Source organism: Pleurodeles waltl, chromosome 2_1 (assembly GCF_031143425.1).
Source record: "Pleurodeles waltl isolate 20211129_DDA chromosome 2_1, aPleWal1.hap1.20221129, whole genome shotgun sequence".
In the NCBI taxonomy this organism is placed as follows: domain Eukaryota; kingdom Metazoa; phylum Chordata; class Amphibia; order Caudata; family Salamandridae; genus Pleurodeles; species Pleurodeles waltl.
In genome coordinates this window covers 321478835-321499866 of record NC_090438.1, presented here as the reverse complement: position 1 = coordinate 321499866, position 21032 = coordinate 321478835, and the positions used below count along the sequence as shown (strand labels likewise).

The 21032-nt window shown below is 49.3% G+C and overlaps 1 protein-coding gene across 3 annotated transcripts in view; it reads right to left on the bottom strand.

The window, feature by feature from the left end:
• LRCH2 (leucine rich repeats and calponin homology domain containing 2) overlaps positions 1-21032 on the bottom strand; it is a 743639-nt gene that overhangs the window by 227526 nt on the left and 495081 nt on the right. For all 3 annotated transcript variants that reach the window (XM_069212552.1, XM_069212555.1, XM_069212554.1), the window contains one exon: positions 6261-6309. In XM_069212552.1, coding sequence (XP_069068653.1) covers positions 6261-6309 — 49 coding nt within the window. The remainder of the gene's footprint in view (positions 1-6260; positions 6310-21032) is intronic.

Below are 21032 nucleotides of genomic sequence, written 5' to 3'. Positions count from 1 at the left end.
CGCCCTGGCGGTCGGTGTGGTAAAGTGGCTGTCTATCAGATCTTTCCGCCATGGTCATAATTTGGCAGTAAATACCGCCAGCCTGTTGGCGGTATTACCGCCACTTTTGCACCAACCTCCTGGGTTGTAATGAGGGCCAATATCACTCCCCATAAACCTGCGTAACTGGTGCCCCTGGGAAGCACTTACAAAGGTGACTCATGGGTTCCTTACGGAGTGACCCTCTACTACTACGTTTAGGTGGCCGACCAACCTTAATGTGAGAAAGAGGCTACATCTAATCTTACAACAATATGAAAAAGCCAAACTAACATGAAAAGCCAAAACCCTATGCTCTGAGCCAGTTCTCCACCCCTCAGCACTTGAAAGGGAGACCAACTAACAATGTAACAGGCACATGCTTGTTTCAATGGCTCACAGTAAGTAGACATTGATAAATTAGATAAAATCCTAACGGTTACCCAAGAAATGAGGAGAGCCACTTAATACAAGATGGGCACAGCAGCCATAAACGTGAATTTACTAAGAAACGACGATTGAAAATTAGTGGACGGAGTGACCACGACTGAGAGAAAGCCAATTTTAGATGGGGTGTATTGTAGTTACTAATGTCACTATTCCTGCTAGGTCCAGTAAAGGTAACAGTAAGTTAAACCTGAGATTAATGCCTGGGAGCTTTTGTGAAAGCTCAGAGCAGGAGCAACCTAATTTATTTTGCCCAGCAACAATGTACCTTTGTTGGATTGACTTGGCAGGTTGGTCCTGGTCTTCTGTCAGTTCTAAGTTCTAGCGTTTAGAGTTAGGCTGGAGAAGTACAATCTGATGGCCCCAGGACATCAGGGACACCATTCAGAGGTCAGGACTCACTCCAACAAAAGCCACCAGTAGGGACCAGGGTAGGTCCAGTTGTGACTGGTCATCTAGGTTCTCTCAGAAAAGTGAGCTTCTTGTAGCTTTTGTATCCTGAAACTTAACAGGAGATCATCCAACTGACCCTTGGAGTTTACTGCTCAATCCTTGGTACAAGTGAGTCAGCTTCTTAGGTTTCTCCACACATGTCCCGGCAGCAGATACAGTCCTTCTTCTGTCTTACCCAGGTCCAGAGATGTTTTGAATGGGGTGCTGGGGGGTCCACATTTATGTCCAGTACCAACCTGTGGGTGGAGAGACTTCTGGCCACTCCCTAACCACAGTGGTAAACACTCCCTGGGCGACTGTGCACACTTTTGCTGCATTCTTGTCTGTTTTATTGTAAACTATCCCATTGTGCCCCTCTCTACCTAAAACCAATATGGCAGGACCTTTCTACCAGTATACAGGGGTCATAGAGCCCACTAAGCGGTGTAGCTGTGATAATGGACAGGACCTCCTTTGTGGTCACTACAAACCAGTTCTAGGGGCAGCTTTTTTCTCACTGATATTGGCTCCTCTCGGTCTAGTAGGCCAATAGATAGACAGGCCCAAGTGTGAGCTACATCTGCTTGTGACACAGTACTCACCCTCTGAAGTTAATTAAGTTGCTGGGCACAGCCCTGATGTCCATCCTGTCAGGGAGAAAAGCAACCAACTCCTTTGTCCACTGTCGTGAGCAATACACATGTCTCCACAGGGAAGCCATTAATAGTCAGGTGACACTGAACACTGGTAGAAGGATATATTTGCTTCAGGCAGGAAAATGACAACAGTTATCTAGTGTCATTTTAAAAATGATATTCTAAAATGCCACTTGACCATGAAGTTGTATTTTAAATTATCATAAAAATGTGTCATTGAATCATTTTTTTAGCTTACTCCCAAACTGAAGCATTATAAGGTGCTACAATTTGACCAAGTGTTTTCCTATGGGAGAGCCAACCTTACCATAGTGAAAAACACCTTTGGAGATTGTCCACTGTCAGGGCGTGTAAAACATAAGGACAACTGCCCTACTTTATAAATATGGGAATGCCCTACTTTGACATTTGGGAATGTAGGGCCTACTTTACAGTTGATTTATAAGAATGAAAAAAAAGGTTGTGGTCTGGCAAAAGTTTTATTTTGCCAAGTTGAACTGGCAGCTCTAAAACTGCCTACCCAGGATGCTGGGGAAGGCCTGGAGACATGGACACTCTAGTGGTGGCACAATATGTGCTGCAGTTTACTAGTGGCATTTAACTTACAGGGCCTGGACACATATTTCTATTGTATACTAAGGACTTATATGTAAGTTACATATGCCAATCAGGAGTGTGGCCAATTTTAACACGTTTAAGGGGTTGGAGAATATGCACTGGGCCTGTTTAGTCACAAATGTGCAGAGTAAAAACAAAAAAAATGCTGCAGCATCAGTCCAAAGAAAATGGGAGTGACAATCCAAAACTAGGCATTTTCCTATGAACATTCAGGCCAACATATCTATGATTAAGCCTATAGTAACTTATTTGAGGAATCAAGTATAAAAACTTGATAACAGAGTGAGTTATTTCAAATACAGGTCAGAGGACTCTGAAGGTAAAGTGAAATGGAGTAGCAAACATATAGTGAGCATGCTAGAAGGAAAGGGAAGACCAGCAATGGAATTATTTCTAGAAGACTAGTTGGCAAAAACAGTAACTGCTAAAGGTCTGTCCATGTTATTTGTGCTTGAGAGACAACACTGAGCCTTGAGGCACCCTCACTAGCTGGGAACATACCCACAACCAATAACAGCAAAGCTAGTGAATTACAGGTTTCGAGACAAAATAATAAAGCTGCAGCTGTATAGGCCTAATATCATAGGACAACACTATAGTGCACACATTTCCTGACAATACTTTTGCAGTACAAAACTAACCAACTTCTTATCTGGAAGTCAAAAGGTCAGTGTTCCATAGGCGTCAAATACATGCTTCTATATCCTGCAAAGCTCAAAGGAATCCATAAGAGATACTCATGCTCATGAGTTCCGGATAACATACTCTCAGTGACGAATCTGGAGCCACAATGAGGACTTGGGTCTGGTTGGTCCTGATTTTCTTGAGAACTCTGAGCAGCAGTGGTTTCGGGTGGAAAGGTGTACAAGAATCCCTGGTTTTACTTGAGGCAGAACGTGTCTCAAAGCTAGAGCCACTATGGTAACTACAGCACGCAGAAGTGCTGACATTGCGTGTTCTTGGCAGAGGCAAACAGATCGGATCAAGATTCTACCCAGATTCAGAAAAGACTCAGTACCACCCTCCTGGGTGTAGATGCCCTTTGTAATCCTCAAGGCATCTATAACTGAGTTAATCCATCCTGGCGTTCAGAGATCCATCAAGGTGGTGCATGGCCAGGAAAATGTCCTGGAACTCTAGCCATCCAGCAAAGTCCAGAGGCATAGAGCCATGCCACGCATAACCCACCCTTTTTTGCAATACCACATGGCGGTGATGTTGTCCTTGATCACTTAAACCAGCTGTCCTTTGATGGTCAGCAGAAAGACTGTTAATGCCAGGGGAATAGCCCGCAACTCCAACAGATTGATGTGGCGCTGATACTCTGCCAGAGGCCACAGCCCTCTGATCTCCACCTTTTTCAAGTGGCAACCCCAACCCAGGAGTGACACGTCTGTCACAGCTATGTGCGAGAAAGAGAGATAGGTCTGCTACTAACCCATTGGCGGTCCATCAGCTACCAGTGCAGATCTTTTGCAGTTACCACTGCTATTTGGGCCAGGTCAGAAAGATTCCTCTGATGCTGCACCCACTGGGTGTTCAGAGCCTACTGCAGAGCCCGCATATGCCATCGGGCATGCATTACCACCAGGATACATGAGGCCTCGAGACCTAACAGCCTCAGATTCAGTCTCACTGAAATCCAGTATAAAGTCCGAAACATGGGATTCATAGCTGAAATATGTCAGACTCCCCACTCCGGAGGATAGGCGTGGTCCAGAATGGCTCAGTTGAAAGGGAGAGAGTCTGAGAAGGAGTCAGGTGTAACTTTGGCATGTTGATAATGAACCCCTGCAAATGCTCAGGAGGTGGGTGACAACTAACTGAAGCAAGCCCAGCTTCCTCAGCAAGCAGTCAATGGGCAGTAAGTCCAGGGATTGGCAGGGCCTGGACAGAATGGTATCGACTGAGCAGTGCCGGGGCAGCACCAGGTCAGCATCAGGAATTATGATCCGCTTGTCGGTAAACAATGCCTGAAGAGACAGAACCAGGGCCGAAGAGTGGGTTCAGTCTGGACCTGGGGGAGGATCCTGAAGGCAAGGCTGGTGTTGAAGGTCAACTCGCCAACGGTATTCCAGCAGGGGCACCTCTCAACTTCGTGGGGCCAGAAGGCACAGCACAGGGAGCCAGTTGCCTAAAGATGGCGTGCATGGTGTCATAAAAGTCTTGTTTGGGGGTGTCGCTCTGGCACTGGGAAAATCAGGGTAGTGTGGAGTGGGCACTGACATTGGCTCCACTGGCGGAGTGTGGGAGTGGGGTCAAGAAGCACAAGGTTAAATGGGTGAGACCGAAGAGTCCATCAACTTCTTTTTCTTGAGCTTCTTCGACCTCCCAGACAAACACGTCTTGGAGGGGGAGGACAATTTGCCACAAGAACAGCTCCACGAGCAGGTCCAAAGTGCAGGCCTTGGGGTCATGCCCCAACCCCAGGCACAAGAGACAAACCAAGACATCTACATGTGGCAATCCCAGGAAGGCTTGAATCCTAAAGGTTTTGCAGGGAACATACCCAGGCACACAGGAAGTAATGCCCAAAAACATTTAATAAAAAGTTGAGAAACAGCTGGTCAAAACATGACCAAGGTAGCTCTCCGGATCCCGCCTGTTGGCATAGAAAGAAAGGAACTGATGAAAGTGCGCTGGGGTGCTTCCTATGTGGGCATAGAATCATCACTTCCAACATTCCCTTTAAAGCCTCTTATTTTTCATCCTACGCTTGCTTCCGGATTCCTTTATCTTTTTTTAAAAAGTCTTACGTTTTTTTTCTAAAACTTTTATTTCAATTTTTCATAAACCATACAGCTATATTGTGTGACAAAAAATAGGCTTACAGGTAAACATTAGTGGTTCAGACAGGCAGATAAACATCTATTCAATAATTCAAATTGAGAGTCTTTCCCTCCCCGTTCGAGCCCCCAATATGAGAGTGCCAGAAAATTAACAATACCATCAACCATGTTGCAGTGGCATCCTCATGGTTCGCTGCCACTATTACCATTCCTGACCCCAGTTCTTCCCCTGAGGCTTCACCCTCACTATCCGTGGAGGTCAGGACCGATTCCGGATCTAAAAAGACATCACATAGTTCTTTCCATTTACCTATGTCCTCCAGTGTATTGTCATTGTGGCGGCTAATTCTCATATGCAATTCCTCTGCTACAGACCATTCCAATACATCAGCCCACCAGTGGGCATACTCTGGGGCTCTTGGACCCATCCTTGTTATGGCCACCCTTCGTCTAGCTAAAACCAAAGACAGGAGCAAAAGTCTGAAGTTTTTAGACATGCTCAGCAATCTTGGAATCATGCCTGCTTACTCTCAAGGGTGACATATTTTATTATTTTCAGTTATGGAGGCAGCCATAACATCATGAATGCTCACTGCATGATTTGATATGTTTGTTTTTTGTTATAGAAGCATATAATCAATATGTGAATCGGGATGACACAGTTTTGCAATGTTTGTTGTAATCCTGTTGATACTTCACTGGCTGTAGGTACAAGCCAGGGTCATGCCTGTGTGCAGCGCCAACCAACCTCTGTCAGAGGTAATCCCGGAGCAGTGTGAAAAGTAGCCTTCAGACTAGCACTGGTTTTCATTCTCAGGCAAATCTTGGATAGAGAATAGGGGAGTTGCTATTTCCCTAGTGAAAACGGGTATGCTGAGCAATCGCCCTTAAGAAACTCCAACAAAAGGCTTCTTTCAGCTAAATATCAAGCGTCCCGTTCTTGAGCAGGAAGGCTTGAGGTTGTGAAGGTGTTTAGAGGACAGATAACTTCGGGGAGGAAGAAGAGTAAAACTGCTGTTTATGGTGTAAAATAAGAGGGTCAGACAGGCTACGCTAGGCCGTATCAGCCTGCATGAAACATACCGGACCTTTTGTGTTGATGATTTCAATATGAAGGAATCTGCTAAATTTAGTTTTGCTTCAGTGTCATGGCTTACAATGCAGGGGATCCAATCCCGCTGGGAGATGTTTGGTGCGGCATTGATGGTATGACAATGTAAATACACCAGCTTAACCTATTTTTGCTTTACATATGATACTGAATGCACCATCAAAATTAGCTATATTTTCCTTAACTTACCTGCCAGTTGTAAGGAGACAATGGGGAGTTGGAGTCATCAGCCACAATGCTTAAAAAGAAAAGAACAGCTGTCAATGATTCAAGTCAACATTGCTGTTTCTACTAGAATTCTGAAAATCATGGAAAAAGTTTAAGGAATGTTAAACAAGTTACTTACCTTCCATAACAAATTATCTGGTAGAGACATAGTCTAGTTGCAGATTCCTTAATTTAGAATTCACCCAAGGCGTCAGTCTGGACCTGGATATTTTTTTTCCTCGAGCAGTCTCCCTTGTGCGCTGTTATGTGGCGTTGGTCAACTCCTTATCCACCGTTGGCGTTATGTTTGCTGAATGTGATGTTGCAGGTCTTATGAAGGCGCCACCCAGGTGTCATTGTCTTTTCATGACTTTCCACGGCAGAAGCGCGGAGCCATGAAGAACACTGACCCTGGTGCATCAGAACTAGGGCCCTGAAAGGGAAGTCCCTGTCCCTAGTAATCAGTTTGCAGAGCATGAAGGATGGGTGGGTCGGTAAGGAATCAACAACTAGAATAAGTCTTTACCAGATAATTTGTTATCTCAGGTAAGTAACTTGTTCATCTGATAGATACTTCTAGTTGCAGATTCCTTAACTTAGAATTGATACACAAGCCATACCATCCCCAGAGGTGGGTCTGCAAACCAAGATCATATTTGGAAGCTCTGCAGGACCGAACAGGCAACGTACCCATCCCTTTGGACCTGACTGTCCAGGAAGGAGTAGTTGGTAAAATTGTGCAGACACCCACGTTGCTGCCTGGCAGAGGTCCAGGACTGGAACTCCGATTGTTAACGCAGTGGTTGGTTGAACCTGTAGCTCTAGTGAAGTGAGTTTGCAAACCCTCTGGGGTTGCTTCTTAGCCAATGCATAGCACATTTTAATGCAGAGAACAAACCATCTAGAGATGGTTCTCTTCTGCACTGCCCGACCTTTCTTCTCACCAACATAACCCACAAAGAGGTGACCATCCACACAGAATTCTTTAGTACGATCAAGATAGTACACAAACGCTCTTTTTGGGTCCAGGTGGTAGATCTCTCTTCATTCTTAGAGGGATGTGAGGGCACCTAAAAAGTGGGCAAGGTGATGGAATGGCCTACATAAAAGGGCATGACTACTGTAGGTAAAATGGAAGCCCTGGTATGAAGCACCAACTTGGCAGGATGGATGGATGGAGCGGCTTCCAGGAAAGGGCCTGCAGCTCACTCACTCTACGGGCAGAAGTGATGGCTACAGGAAGGCTGTCTTTACAGTAAGAAGCCGAAGGGGACAGTCGTGAAGTGGCTCAAAAGGAGCACACATCAGGAAAAGAAGACGCAAGTACCAATCCCATTGGGGCATTATGAATGGAGAAGGAGGAAACCTATGTGTAAGACCCTTCAGAAATCTCCCAACAATAGGAGATTTAAACAAAGAAGGGTGGTCAGGTAATTGCAGGAAAGCCAAGGTGGCAGAGGGCGCCCAAAGCAGAGCACTGTTGGGCTGAAGAAAGAACAAACAAAAGGACCTCTGAAAGAAGGGCACAGAGGGAGTCAACAGACTTTTCTGTACACCTTGCCAAAAATGTGTTCCAATGGCAGACGTATGGCGTTTTGGTGGAGGGACGCCAGGATGCCAAGATAATGTTACACGCTTTGGGCATAAGGTCAAAAGCTGTCAATTGCCACCGCTCAATTTCCACGTAAGAAGTCGAATACTGGACAGGTTCGGATGGAGAACTGCCCCCCTTGCTGCTGCTACTGAAGATTCTCCCGAAGGGACAATCTGATTGGAGGACTGATGGTCATGCTCAAGAGCTCAGGATACCAGAGTCTCTGTGCCCAGTCGGAGCCAAAAGAATTACTCGGGCCTGGTCATTCTTGAACTTCTTGAGAACTCTGGGCAGAAGTGGAATTGGTGGAAAGGCGGAAAGGAGGCCTGAGTCTACTTGAGACAAAAAGCATTGCTGAGCGAGTGCTGCCTTGGAAACTCCAGCACGCAAAACAGCAACGTTGCGCATTCTCTGCAGAGGCGAACAGATCTAACCAAGGCTCTCCCCACTGCTGAAAGAGACCTTACTTAACCTCCGGATGGAGACACCATTCATAATCGACCAGGCATTGACAGAAGTTCGTCTGCTCTGGCATTCAGAGATTCCACCAGATGTGGAACCAACAAGGATATGCCCTGCTGTTCCAGCCATGTGCAGAGGCACAGGGCCTCCTGACAAAGGGTCCACAACCCCACCCTAACCTGTTTGCTGCAGTACCACATGGCAGTGGTGTTGTCCGTGCACACCTGTACCACTTTCCCTTTGAGAAAGGGGAGAAATATTGTCAATGCTAGCCTGATCACCCGAGCTCCAAAAGATTGATATGGAGCCCGGACTCCACCGGAGACCAGATATCTCTGATCGCCGCCTCTCTCAGGCGCCATCCCAGGAGTGACTCATCTGTCACCACTGTCAGATCTGGTTGGGGAAGGGAGAGGATATGCCTTTGACCCAACCGCAGTTCAAAAAGCCACCAATGTAGATCTTGCGCAGTTCCCTCCAACATCTGGACCATGACAGAAGAATTTCCCTGATGCTGCTTCAATTGGAACTTCAAGTCTTACTGCAGGGATCACATATGACATTTGGCATGTGTCACCATCCGGATGCAGGAGGCCATGAGGCCCAGCAGCCTCAGCCTCACTGTCGCCGAAATTCAGGATAGAGGCTGAAACATAGGTTTCATAGACTGAATATCCTGGACTCACCGCTTGAGAGGATAGACCCGAAACTGCACTGTGTCCAGAACAGCTTCGATGCAAGGGAGCGTTTGAGAGGGAGTCTGGTGTGACTTCACAACGTTTAAAGTAAACCCCAGCAAAATGCAGGAGATCCGCCGTAATCTGGAGATGGGAGATGACAGCCTGGGGCGAGCCTGCCTTTAACAGCCAGTCGTCGAGGTAGGGGAAGACTGAAATCCCTAACCTGTGCAGATGAGCCTGGACCACTGTAGGAAGTTGGGTCTGTATATATAATATATCAAAATGAGATATAGTGTGCACAGAGTCCAGGGGTTCCCCAGAGGCTTAACAGAGGTTAAAGTAGATAATAGTAATGCTCTCTTTAGTGGTTGTGTGGTTGAGCAGTTAGGCTTATCAGAGGGTAGTGCAAAGCATTTGTTCCACACACAGTCAAGAAATTAGGCACACACTCAATGAATAACTCCAGGCCAATTGTTTTTTATACAGTAAATATATATTTGTTACTTTAGTTCTAGAACCAAAAAGGATCTTGTTGCAGGTAAGTACATTTGTAAGTAAGTATCGAACATATATATCAATTGGACTTTGTTTGGGTTTGGCACATAAAACAGTTTATAGGCAAATTACACTTTTCACTTTCCAAAGTCGACAGTGCAATGTTCAGTACAGTCCTAGGGGAAAAAGTGTTAGTGCAGTTTTGAGGTAAGTACTCGACTTACAATTCCAGTCTCCAGGGGGTAAGGACGTCCACTGGCCAAGGTTCAAAATGACCCGAACCATACACCACTAGCAATACGGGGTGGGTCGGGTGCAGAGATCCAAGTTGATGTTGGATTTAGAATGGGATCCTATGGAGACTGGGGGTACTTGAAAACAGATCTGCTGGCAGGTAAGTACCCATGACTTTGGAGGGCAAACCTGGTGAGTTTGGGTGAGCACCAGGGGGGCCACAGGTTAGCACCCTCAGCGGCACAGGGGCTTCCAGGTGCAAACACAGCTCCAGGGGCCCAATGCTTTTGACTAGGGGAAGCCCGGGGGTCACAAAGATGCTACAAGCTTGGTCCAGGGGTATGGTTCTGGAAAACCGCAGGCTGGACAAGGAGGAGGGCCACCTGCTGAACATCCCTGGACTGTCGGTCGGATTCCCCAAGGCCAGGGGGCTGTAGGTGCAGGGGGTACCTTTGGACGTCAGGTATCTTCGTCCAGTTCTCCCGCTGTCAAGGGGTTCTTCTGGATTTAGGCTGCAGGTGTCGTGTTGGCTGGGAGGGTTCAACCCAGGTTGGACACAAAGTCGGAATCACTCTGGACCGATGGTCTACCTGGACACGGGCCGTGGGCATCTGGTTCAGAGTGAGCAGAACCCACCGATCCAGGGCAGTTTTGGACTCCTTGGACTTTCTTGTGGACAGGGCTGCTGTTCTCTGGAGATCTTGGTCTCTTGGTCTTGATCTCTGAGGGGCATGCAGTACCCTTGGGGTTTGAAGAGGTTGCTGGTCCTGCAGGATGTGTTGCCTTTTTGAAGCAGGGCTTCTGAAGCTGCAGATAGGCCAGCAGGGCTGGGGCCAAGTCAGGTGGTGTCTTGAGTCTTTTCTACTGGGGTTGGCTTAGCAGTCCTACTTCCTTCTTTCTTCTTTTCTTCTTGAGGTTGCCAGGAATTTTGTGAGCTATGTTCAGGGGTGACCTTAAATCCTAGATTTAGGGGCATTACAGGGGTCAGAGGGCAGTAGCCAATGGCTAATGTGACAGAGGGTGGCTACACTCTTCCTGTGCCCACTCCCTTTGGGGAGGGGGGCCCATTCCTAACCCTATTGGTCACTGTCCTCCAAACCAAGATGGAGGATTCTGCAAAGAGGGGGTCACTTCAGCTCTGGTCACCTTAGGGGTGGTCCTAGCTGGAGTGGTCACTCCTCCCTGTTTTACCTAATTTTCCTGCCAGACTTGCCACCAAAAGTGGGACTTCGTCCGGGGGCGGGCATCTCCACTAGCTGGAGTACCCTGGGGCACTGTGACAGGAGGCTTGAGTCTTTGAGGATCACCGCCAAGTGTTACAGTTCCTGCAGAGGGGAGGTGTGAAACACCTCCACCAAGAGCAGGCTTTGTTTCTGACTCCAGGGAGCACACAGGTTAAAATACAGGGGGCTTCTCTAAGATGCCCTCTGGGTGCATTGTACAATAAATCCAACAGTAGCATCAGTGTGGGTTTATTGTTCTGAGAACTTTGATATCAAACTTCACAATCTTCAGTGAAGCCATCATGGAGCTGTGGAGTTTGCAATGACAAACTCCCAGCCCATGTACCTAATATGGCCACAGTCCACTTACAATGTCTAAGAATTGACTTAGACACTGAAGGGGCATTTTGCTCATGCTACTATGCCCTCACCTGTGGCATAGTGCACCCTGCCTTAGGGCTGTAAGACCTGCTAGAGGGGTGATTAACCTATGCTATAGGCAATGTTGGTGGGCATGGACAGAGGGATGCTATATTAACTTTTACTTTTTCTCCCCACCAGCACACACAATCTGCAGTGGCAATGTGCTTGGTGAGGGGTCCCTTACGGGGGCACAATACATGCTGCAGCCCTTAGGGACCCTCCCTGGTCACAAAGCCTTTGGTACCTCTGCTACCTTTCACAAGGGATGTAGCTCTGTGCCAGGGGTGTGCCAATTGTGGGAACAATGGTACAGTTTAGGAAAATAACACTGGTGCTGGGGCCTGGTTAGCAGGATGACAGCCCATTCTCAGTCAAGTCAACCTCAATATCAGGCAAAAAGTGTGGGGGCGGGGGCTAACCATGCCAAAGGGGGCACTTTCCTACAACCACCACCGTCACTTTTAGTGAACACCCGAGGGTTGCTGGTCAGGCCAAAGGGGTGCACAGTAACCTGAAAATGCTTGTGTCCTACAGTAGACTGCAAGTAATGTCTGTGGGCAGGCAGTACAGGAATATGGAAATATGCTTCTTGTAAGTCCAACGCTAAAATTCAGTCTCCTGGGCTCAGGGCAGATTTGACCTGAGCCAGAGTGAGCATTTTGAACTTCTCCCTTTTGAGGAAGAGATTGAGAGACCGGAGGTCTAGCATAGGGCGTACCCCCTTGTCCTTTTTGGACACCTGAAATTAGCGGGAATAACAACCACTACCTACTCGTGGCACAGAGACCCTTTCGATGGCTCCCTTGGCCAAGACAGCTGTAACCACCTCACAGCTGTAACTCGGTGATCCTCAGTCATCAAATCGTATGATGGTGGCATGGATGAAAGGGTAGCCCCTTTGGACCATTTGCAAAACTCACCTGTCTGACGTGATGGATTCCCAGCGGGGCAGGTATTGGTGAACCCTGACACCAACTAGTGCCTGATGGGGAAGCGTCAGACTAGGAAGGTTTGGAGCCTGCACCGGGAGGGGTGCTGGACTGGGCTGACTGCTGATTCCCTGATCCACAAGGACATTACGTCCCAGTCACGCAGAGGCTGGAGGGAATGGGATGTGGTTGGGTGCCCCTTCTGTAGCCACAAAATGGGGAAAAAGCAGACTTAGGCGGGCAAGAGGCAGCTGCGAGGCCCAAGGACCGAGCCGTAGCAGGAACACCTTAAAGCGCTCGAGGGCTGAGTCTGCTTTGTCTCCGAAAAGACAGGTGCCATCGAAGGGCATGTCCTTAAGCGCAGCTTGAACACTCCCCAAAAAGCTAGACGTCCTCAATGAAGCTTGGCACCTCAAGCCCACTGTCGATGCAACCAATCTACGCAGTGAGTCAGTAATATCAGGTCCACATCGTATTGTGAACTTAGTTGCGCCTCCCCTATCAGCAAAAGCTTGAGAGAGAGAACGCTCTGGGCCTCCCCTGGGACCTGTGGCAGCACCTACACAACCGTGTCACATAAGGTGTGGGAGTAATGGCCACAGCCAGGATCACTCCTAAGGTGTATAGAGCTGAGGTGATCCCCCTCCCTGCAGAATCCTCCATCTTGGTTTGGAGGATAGGGACCAATAGGGATAGGAATGTGCCCGCTCCCCAAAGGGAGTGGGCACAGGGAGGGTGTAGCCACCCTCAGGGACAGCAGCCATTGGCTGCTGCCCTCTGACACCTAACACCCCCCCAAAGCTAGAATTTAAGGGCCTACCTGAACCCAGCTCATCTGATTCCTGGTGACCTACAAGAAGAGGAAGGACTGCTAAGCTGAAACCCCCAGCAGAGAAGAAGAAAGACAACAACTGCTTTGGCCCCAGCCCTACCAGCCTGTCACCTGCTTGTCAGAGAACTGGCAAAAAGACCAGCAACGTGTCCAGCGTTCCCAGCAACCTCTGCCAACTCCAGAGGACTGACCTGCACCCAAAAGGACCAAGAAATCCTGAGGGCAGCGACTCTGTCTGAAGAAACCTACAACCAAGGACTCCCACCTCACTCCAGATGCGCAAATCCTGACCCCTGTGCACCCGACGTCCCTGGCCCGTGTCCAGGTGGTCCACCCACCAAGAAAGGGACCCCAGGCGATTGTGAGTAAGAGCCCACCCTGGGTTGACCCCTCAACGATGACGCCTGCAGAGGGAATCCCAAGGACCCCCCTGACCGCGAGCTCGGGACGAAGATAACCAACGCCTGAAGAACCACTGCACCCGCAGCCCCCAGGCCTTGGAGAAACCGACCCCCGGTGCAGTATCAACCAGCAGGCAGCCCTCCTCCCTGTTCAGCCCATAGTTTGCCCGGGAAGCCCCCCTGGACCTTGTCTGCAGCCTCAGAGTGACCCCCAGAATTCCCTGATAGAGTTGCATTGAAGACCCAACACTCTCTGTGCACCCTGCACTCGCCCACCATAGTGCCGCTGAGGGTGCATGTTTGGTGCTTACTTGGGACCCCTCCAGTGCTCTCTTAAACCCCACCCCACGGTTCTGCCCTCCGAAACTGCAGGTACTTACCTGCCAGCAGACCAAGTTCCGAGTGACCCCTGTGTCCATAGGTGCCCACGTTAATTTGGTTCCTTTTTTATCTCTGCACCCGACTGGCCCCATGTTGCTGATGGTGGGTGTTTGGGGTTAACTTGAACCACCAACGACGGACTACCTAAACCCCGGAGATCAGAACTGTAAGTTGTATACTTACTTGTAAAACTGTACTATCTTTTCTTCCCCCCAGGAAATGTTGAAAAATGCAGTGCCACTTTTAAATTAGCTTTTTGCCATTTTAAGGAAAATTATATACATTGTCGATTCTATTCTAAGTCCTGATCATATATATGCAAAGTACAATTTATTTTAGATACTTACCTGCAACTGAATCTTGTTGTTCTAGAAATGAATTAACAAAACATATTTTTCTATATAAAATCCTATTGGTCTGGAGTTAAGTCATTGAGTGTCTGTTTCTTCTATTGCTTCTTTGTGTACAACAAATGCTTAAGACTACCTGCTGATAAACCTAACTGCTCGACCACACTACCACAAATAGAGCATTAGTATCATCTATTTCAGCCTCTGTCAAGCCTCTGGGGAACCCTTGGACCCTGTGCACACTACATCTCATTCCGATACAGTATATACAAAGCCAGCTTCCTACAACATGTGTTTTAGGTAAGCTGACATGAAGTTGGCAGCTCTGTCAGAAACCACTTCCTTAGGAAACCCTACCCTGATAAAGATACCAATGAGGGTTTTGGCTACTGTAGGAGCTGTAGTAGACCTAAGGGGGATTGCTTTAGGATACCTGGTAACATAATCCACTACTACCAGTACATATTGGTTTCCTGAGGCTGTGGGTGGTCCAAGTGGACCCACTATGTCCACACCAACATTTTCAAAGGGACCCCCCCCCCCCCCAACTACTAGCAGTGGAATTAGGGGGGCCTTCGGGTGGCCACTTGTCTTACCACTTGCTTGGCAGATGACACAGGAGCTGCAAACCTCCATCTTTTGAGACATGATGGGCCAGCAGAAATGGCTGACAAACCTATTCCAAGTTTTAGTTTGGCCCAGATGCACAGCTAGGGGGATTTCATGTGCTAAAGTGAGGATGAATTCCCTAAACTGCTGAGGCACTAGCCCTCTCCTGGGTGAACCAGGTTTGGGGTGTCTGGCTTCAGTGTATAGGAGCCCCTCCTCCCAATAGACCCCGTGGGAGCCACTGACATTTCCCTTCCCCTGTGCAGCTGCTTGCTGCCTCAAGCCTGCAAGAGTGGGCCAGGTTCTCAGTCCCTGCCATAGCTTGTCCCCAGGGGGTCCCCTTGGGCACAAGAGCTGTACCTGGTAAGGATCAAGCTCCATGGGCTGAGTTCCCTCAGAGGATGTTAAGACTCCTTCCTGAGAAGAGGAGTTTTGTGCTTTTTGCTGTACAGAAGCTAGTCCCCCAGGCTTCTTGCCCTTTCTCTTGGAAGGATGGGCCATTATTCCATGCTCTAGCACTTGTTTTTCGTCCTGTGCTCGGCGTTGTGCTCTAGTTTTCACACACACCATCTCAGGGATTCCCAGCATGGATGCATGGGTTTTGAGCTCTACCTCAGCCCAAGCTAAGGATTCCAGGTCATTCGCTAGTAGACATTCAACTGGGATTGCAGAAGAAACCGCTACGTGTTTCAGGCCAATAACCCTCCACACCCCCCATTCTAAGGTCACCATAACCATGAGATGGACCTTAGTTACATTGTCAGCAATGGTGACTGGATAAGTTTGGCCAGCCATATACTGTCCTGGGGAAACCTGTTTTTCTGTCTCCATGGTGACAATGACACCTATATCCTTCAGGGCGTCTACTTTAGTCCCATTAATCAAGGGGTGTTGACTGTATTTTTTCATGTTAGGGGGCCAGACAGCAAGAGTGGCAAAATCTACCCCACCCTCAGAAACTAAAGTAGCTTCAGTGTGAACGCTGATTTGCTCTGGGTACATTTTGATACCACCTGGAGACTGGCTATACAAGTACGAGCTGGTGCAGAAGAATGGGGATTCTTTTTGGGACAGGTCAAGTCTCCAGTTTGGTGTCCATTCTGCTTACAGTTGGAACACCAGGCCTTTCGGGATCAAAGAGTCAATGATCATAAGAGACAACAGAGTCCTGCGGGGAACAGTGTTAGAACAGTTCACAGGTGAGTACACCACTCCCTATTCCAGTCTTTGGGGGTTAGGATGTCCACAGGTAAAAGTTTAAGCTGACCCTAAAATTGCATCACCAGCAACACGGGGCCGGCTGAGTGCAGAGGTCAAATATGGAGTTGGATTTAAAATGGAATCTTATGAGGGCTGAGGGTGTTCGGTAGAAAGCAGATTGCCGGTGAGTACCTGTGGTACTAGGACGTTGCTGGACTGCTGGTTGGCTTCCCCCAGGCCAGTGGGCTGGGAGTGCAGGGGTCTCTTGGGGTGTCAGGAATCTTCGTCGGATCTGGTCACAGTCAGGGAAGTCCTCTGGATTCAAGCGTCGTTGTGTTGGCCAGGAGGGGTCAAACCCAGGGTGGACTTGAGGTGGGAATCACCTGGGGACCTTCTCTGGACTGGTGGGCCACCTGGACTCAGACCATGGGTGTCAGGTGCAGAGTGGGCAGGGCTCGCAGATCTGGGGTGGTTCTGGAGTCCTTTTTGGCGGTTTCTTCTGGACAAGGCTGCTGCCCTCAGGAGTTCTTGGCCTTTTGCTGGTCAGGCAGTCCTCTGGGGGTTTGTAGAGGTCGCTGGCCCTGCAGGATATCACCTTCTTAGAGCAGGGGTCTTTGAAACTGCAGACAGGCTGGTAGGGCTGAGACCAAGTCATTTGAAGTCTTCACTGCTGGGGTCAGCTTGGGAGTCCGTCTTTCTTCTTGAGGTCGCCAGGAATCTGGTGAGTAAGGTTCAGGAGTGCCCCTAAATATTAGTTTTATGGGTGTTACAGGGGAAAGAGGGGAGTAGTCAATGGCTACTGTCCCTGAGGATGGCTACACCCTTCCTGTGCCCGCTCCCTTTGGGAGTGAGGTACATTCCTATGTCTATTGATCCCTCTTCTCCGAACCAAGATGGACGATTCTTCAAGGAGGGGTTCACTTCAGCTCTGTACACCTTAGGGGTGGTCCCAGCTGAAGTGGTCACTTCTCCTTGTTTTTCCTGATTTTCTAGAACGGACCTGCCACCAAAAGTGGGGCTTGGTCCGGTGGGGCGGGCATCTCCACTAGCTGGAGTGCCCTGGGGCACTGTAACAGGAGGGCTGAGCCTTTGAGACTCACCACCAAGTGTTGCAGTTCCTGCAGGGGGAGGATTGAAGCACCTCCACCCAGAGCAGGCTTTGTTTCTGACCCCAGAGAGCACAAAGGCTCTCAACCCATGGGGTCAGAAACCTGTCTGAGTGCTGTTACTTCCTTGTGGAGAAGGAATAAATGATCCTACATCATCCGATCGTAGGACGGTGACATGGATGCAGGAGTAGTCTCAAAGGGGAGTGAGTAGCCCCTTCGACTATTTGCAAGACCCACCCTCTGACATGATGGATTGCCAGCGGAGTAGGCGACGGCAAATCCTGCCGCCAACAGACTTCTAGTAGGGGAGAGTCAGTCTAGGAAGATTTAGAGGTTGCTGCAGAGGGGAGGGAGGCGGGTTATCCAGAAAGCGGGCCACCTGATCAACGAGGTCTGTGGACCCTGCACCCTCAGCTACCCAGGGGGTGGGCATCATGTGCGGCATGAGGCAGGCCGGAAATGGAAGCGTTGGATGCCCCTTCTATAGCCACAAAAGAGGTGAAATGCTGGCAGGGGGGACGTGGGCTGCCGCAAGGCCCAAGGTCCTCGCTGTAGCCTGAGAATCTGTGAAGCACTCAAGCACCAAATCTGCCTGGTCTCCGAAGAGACAGGTGCCATCAAAGGGCATGTGTTTCAAAGAAGCTTGGATATCCCCTGAAAAGCCAGATGTCCTCAGCCAGGCGAGGCGTCTCCTGGCCACTGTCAATTAAACCGCTCTGCCTAGCAAGTTGTGTCCAGTCCACAACAAATTGTGAACTTTGCTGTGTCTCTCCTATTGTCAACAGTCAGAGGGTACAGCCCAGGCCTCCTCCGGGACCTGTGGCAGCACTTGTGCAACTGTATCCCGCAGCGTGTGGGAATAACGGCCCAAAAGGCATTGGCTGTTCACGTACCACAATGCAAGGCTGGTGCAAGAAAACTTCTTCTTCCCAAGTGAGTCCAATATTTTGGATTCCCTATTCAGGGGAGCAGCAGAGGACACACCCTCAGAAGTAGAGGCTTGGACCACCAAGCTCTCAGGGGTGGGTTGTTGCATCAAGGAACTTGGGTCCCCAAGTGCGAGGTGATGGCAGAAAGCAATAATCCTGTTCACAGGAGGCCCTGCACTAGATTTTTACCAAGTACCCAGTAGGATGTCAGTGAAGTCCTCAATAAATGAGAGCAGAGGTTCTGAGGTGGAAGCTCCCGGTTGCAACACCTCTTTCAAGAGATTAGTCTTGATGGCCACGAAAGGCAGATGAAGCTCCAGGACCATAGCTGCCATCCTCACTACCGTAGCATAAGATGCGCCCTCCTCTGTAGCCACAGTCGGGGAGAAAGCATGCCAGTATGTGGAGAAGTATCCAGTCTGCTGGCCTCTTCCATGTCTTCACGCCAGTCCATAGCTTCATGGGGATGGTATTCTAAAGGTCGAGCGACCACTCCCATTCATCCTCAAAGTCTAACCCATAGTAAAAGGGCTCAAGATCCAATATAGGAGGCAAGGCTCCTGCCAGCACATGAGTAAGCATTGTACAATGCCCATCCGGCTCTATGTCGGAGTTGGGTATCGCAATAGGGAGGGCGTATCCCGTGGGCTTGGACAGCACCATCACAATGGGGATGGTGCTGCCCGTGGGCGCGGACAGTGCTGGCATCGGGGAAGGTCGAGATAGTACAACCAGCGCCGGTCTGAATCCAGGACTGGATTCCTCAGTGCCCCTCTGCGCCAAGGCTGAAACCACTGGAGCGGAGTCTGAAGATGACCCTTCTAACTTCAAAAGGCCTGAAGTCGCTCCAGTGGTGTTGAGCTGCCCAAAACCGATGCACATGGCTTCATAAACCTCATGGAGTTTGGCAATGGCGATCCAGCTCCCGGAAGCTCAGGGAGGTGCTGAGTCGGCCCAGGTTCTGCAGAAGGAGGCCTAGAGCATTGACGCTCCCTTATCTCATCAGTCAACGGACGAGGCGAAGTCAAAGAATGCTTCGACTTCTTGGATTTCTTTTTGTATCTCAACTTACCCAATTCTCCTGAGGACTTGGAGTGGGGCGACGATGGAGGACTCCGCCACCAATCCTGTGACCTTCCTCTCAACCATGATCTTGACGTGCGAGGAGTCGAGTGCTGGGCTGCCATCAGCTTCAAAGACTGTGCCCTCAAAGCCTTCGGATGCATGGCCCAGCACTGGGAGAACAACTTCAAGTAGTGGTCATGCTCCAGGCACCAAAGACACACGAGGTCCGGATCCGTCATGCACATCGCCCGATGATAAGATCCGCAGGGCTTGAAACTGGTGTTTCTGGAGGACATCCTCAACGCACCAGGAGTAGAAACTGAAAAAAAAGCCGACAAAGGTGAAACAAGCCAGTCAAAAATTGACTGAGGGGTAGCTCTCTACGTATCAGTGCTTGCTGGTACGGAAAGAAAAGAACTGACCTCAGCGTGCCAGGGTGGCGCCTATATAGGACACCTGATGTCACATTCAGTGCGGCCAAAAACGGACGTGGAGCCGATCTATGGCACTTAATGGCACACAGGGGTACTGCTCACGAAAATCTTCTGGATCCAGTCTGACACCTGAGAAGATCAAAGGTAAGGAACCTGCAGCAGGAAGTCTCTATTAGGTATGGCAGAGTGGTTGTTGGACTGGACTGCTGTGCAGAATTTTAGAAAATCCTTCCCTTTTTGATTATGGCCCGGGTATCTGTAACAAAAATTATCGTTCTGCAACATCATTTTGGGTTGGAAACAGGTCAGTCCCTACAATATATTAAGGTGGCACATAGTGCTAGAGTTGTCACGATTCACCCGGGGCTTACCGTCAAGGTTGGTGAGAGGTGGTGAACGGCCCCGGTTCCTGCAGGTCCTGCTTTGGCCGAGGTAGGGGAGACACCTTCCGGTAGCCACGGTGCTGTTTGACAATAGTAAGCCACTACAGTCCGTGCCCTCCAGAAGGAGTCCCAGAGGAAAAACCCCAAAAAGGGTAAAAAAACCTCCAACAGGAACTCCCTGAAACAGAAGGAGGACACAAGGATGTTAGGACGGAAGATACTGGAGTTCAGGAATACTGGAGACGAAAGACAGGTCAAGAATAACTGGCTTCACAAGAGGAAACCAGCCGGATCGTGACTACCACCACAGGAGTGTTGCAACGCAATGAGAAAGAAGCTAGATTCCCCTTAGATACCCCTAGACAGGAAGTGAAAAACAGGAAGTAGAAATACCACCATCTTGGATTGGGGAAAAGTCATGATTAATGATAGAGAACATGCATCTAGAAAAGAGAAGTAATGCATGCAGGGAAGAGAAGATGTGAACAGCATGCTGGGAAAGGGAAAAGCATGCATAAAAGGCAATCATGTGCATGCATTCGGCTTTTGCCAGTGTGACCGGTAAGTGAGGGCAAAGAGGGTTGACCTGGGTGTCCCAAACATGTGTAAATTAAAAGGAGTGTTATGCGCGCTGAATGCGCTATGCGCAGCAGGTTTGAGACCCAACTCTGAGTCTCTTCCCCTGCCACATCTGCCCTGGAAGCGGCGGACGAAGAAAGGGGGCGCGGCGACTGCCGCGACCCATGACTCGAGCTGCGGCTTCCCCCACTGCCTGTTTGTGGGCCGCAGCGTCTCCAAAGTGTCGCGCTGCGGCGGCCCGTGCTCGCGGCCGCGGCGCGACAGTAGGTCCCCCCCCCCCCCGAGGCTCCGGGTTTGTGAGGGAAAAGTCGGAAAAAGCTACGGACCAAAAGAGGGGCATGAACTGAAGGGGCATCTTCCCAGGAACACTCACTCATAGGGTAACCTTTCCAATGAACAAGATATTGAAGGCGCCCATGGAAAAACCGAGAGTCACAGATTT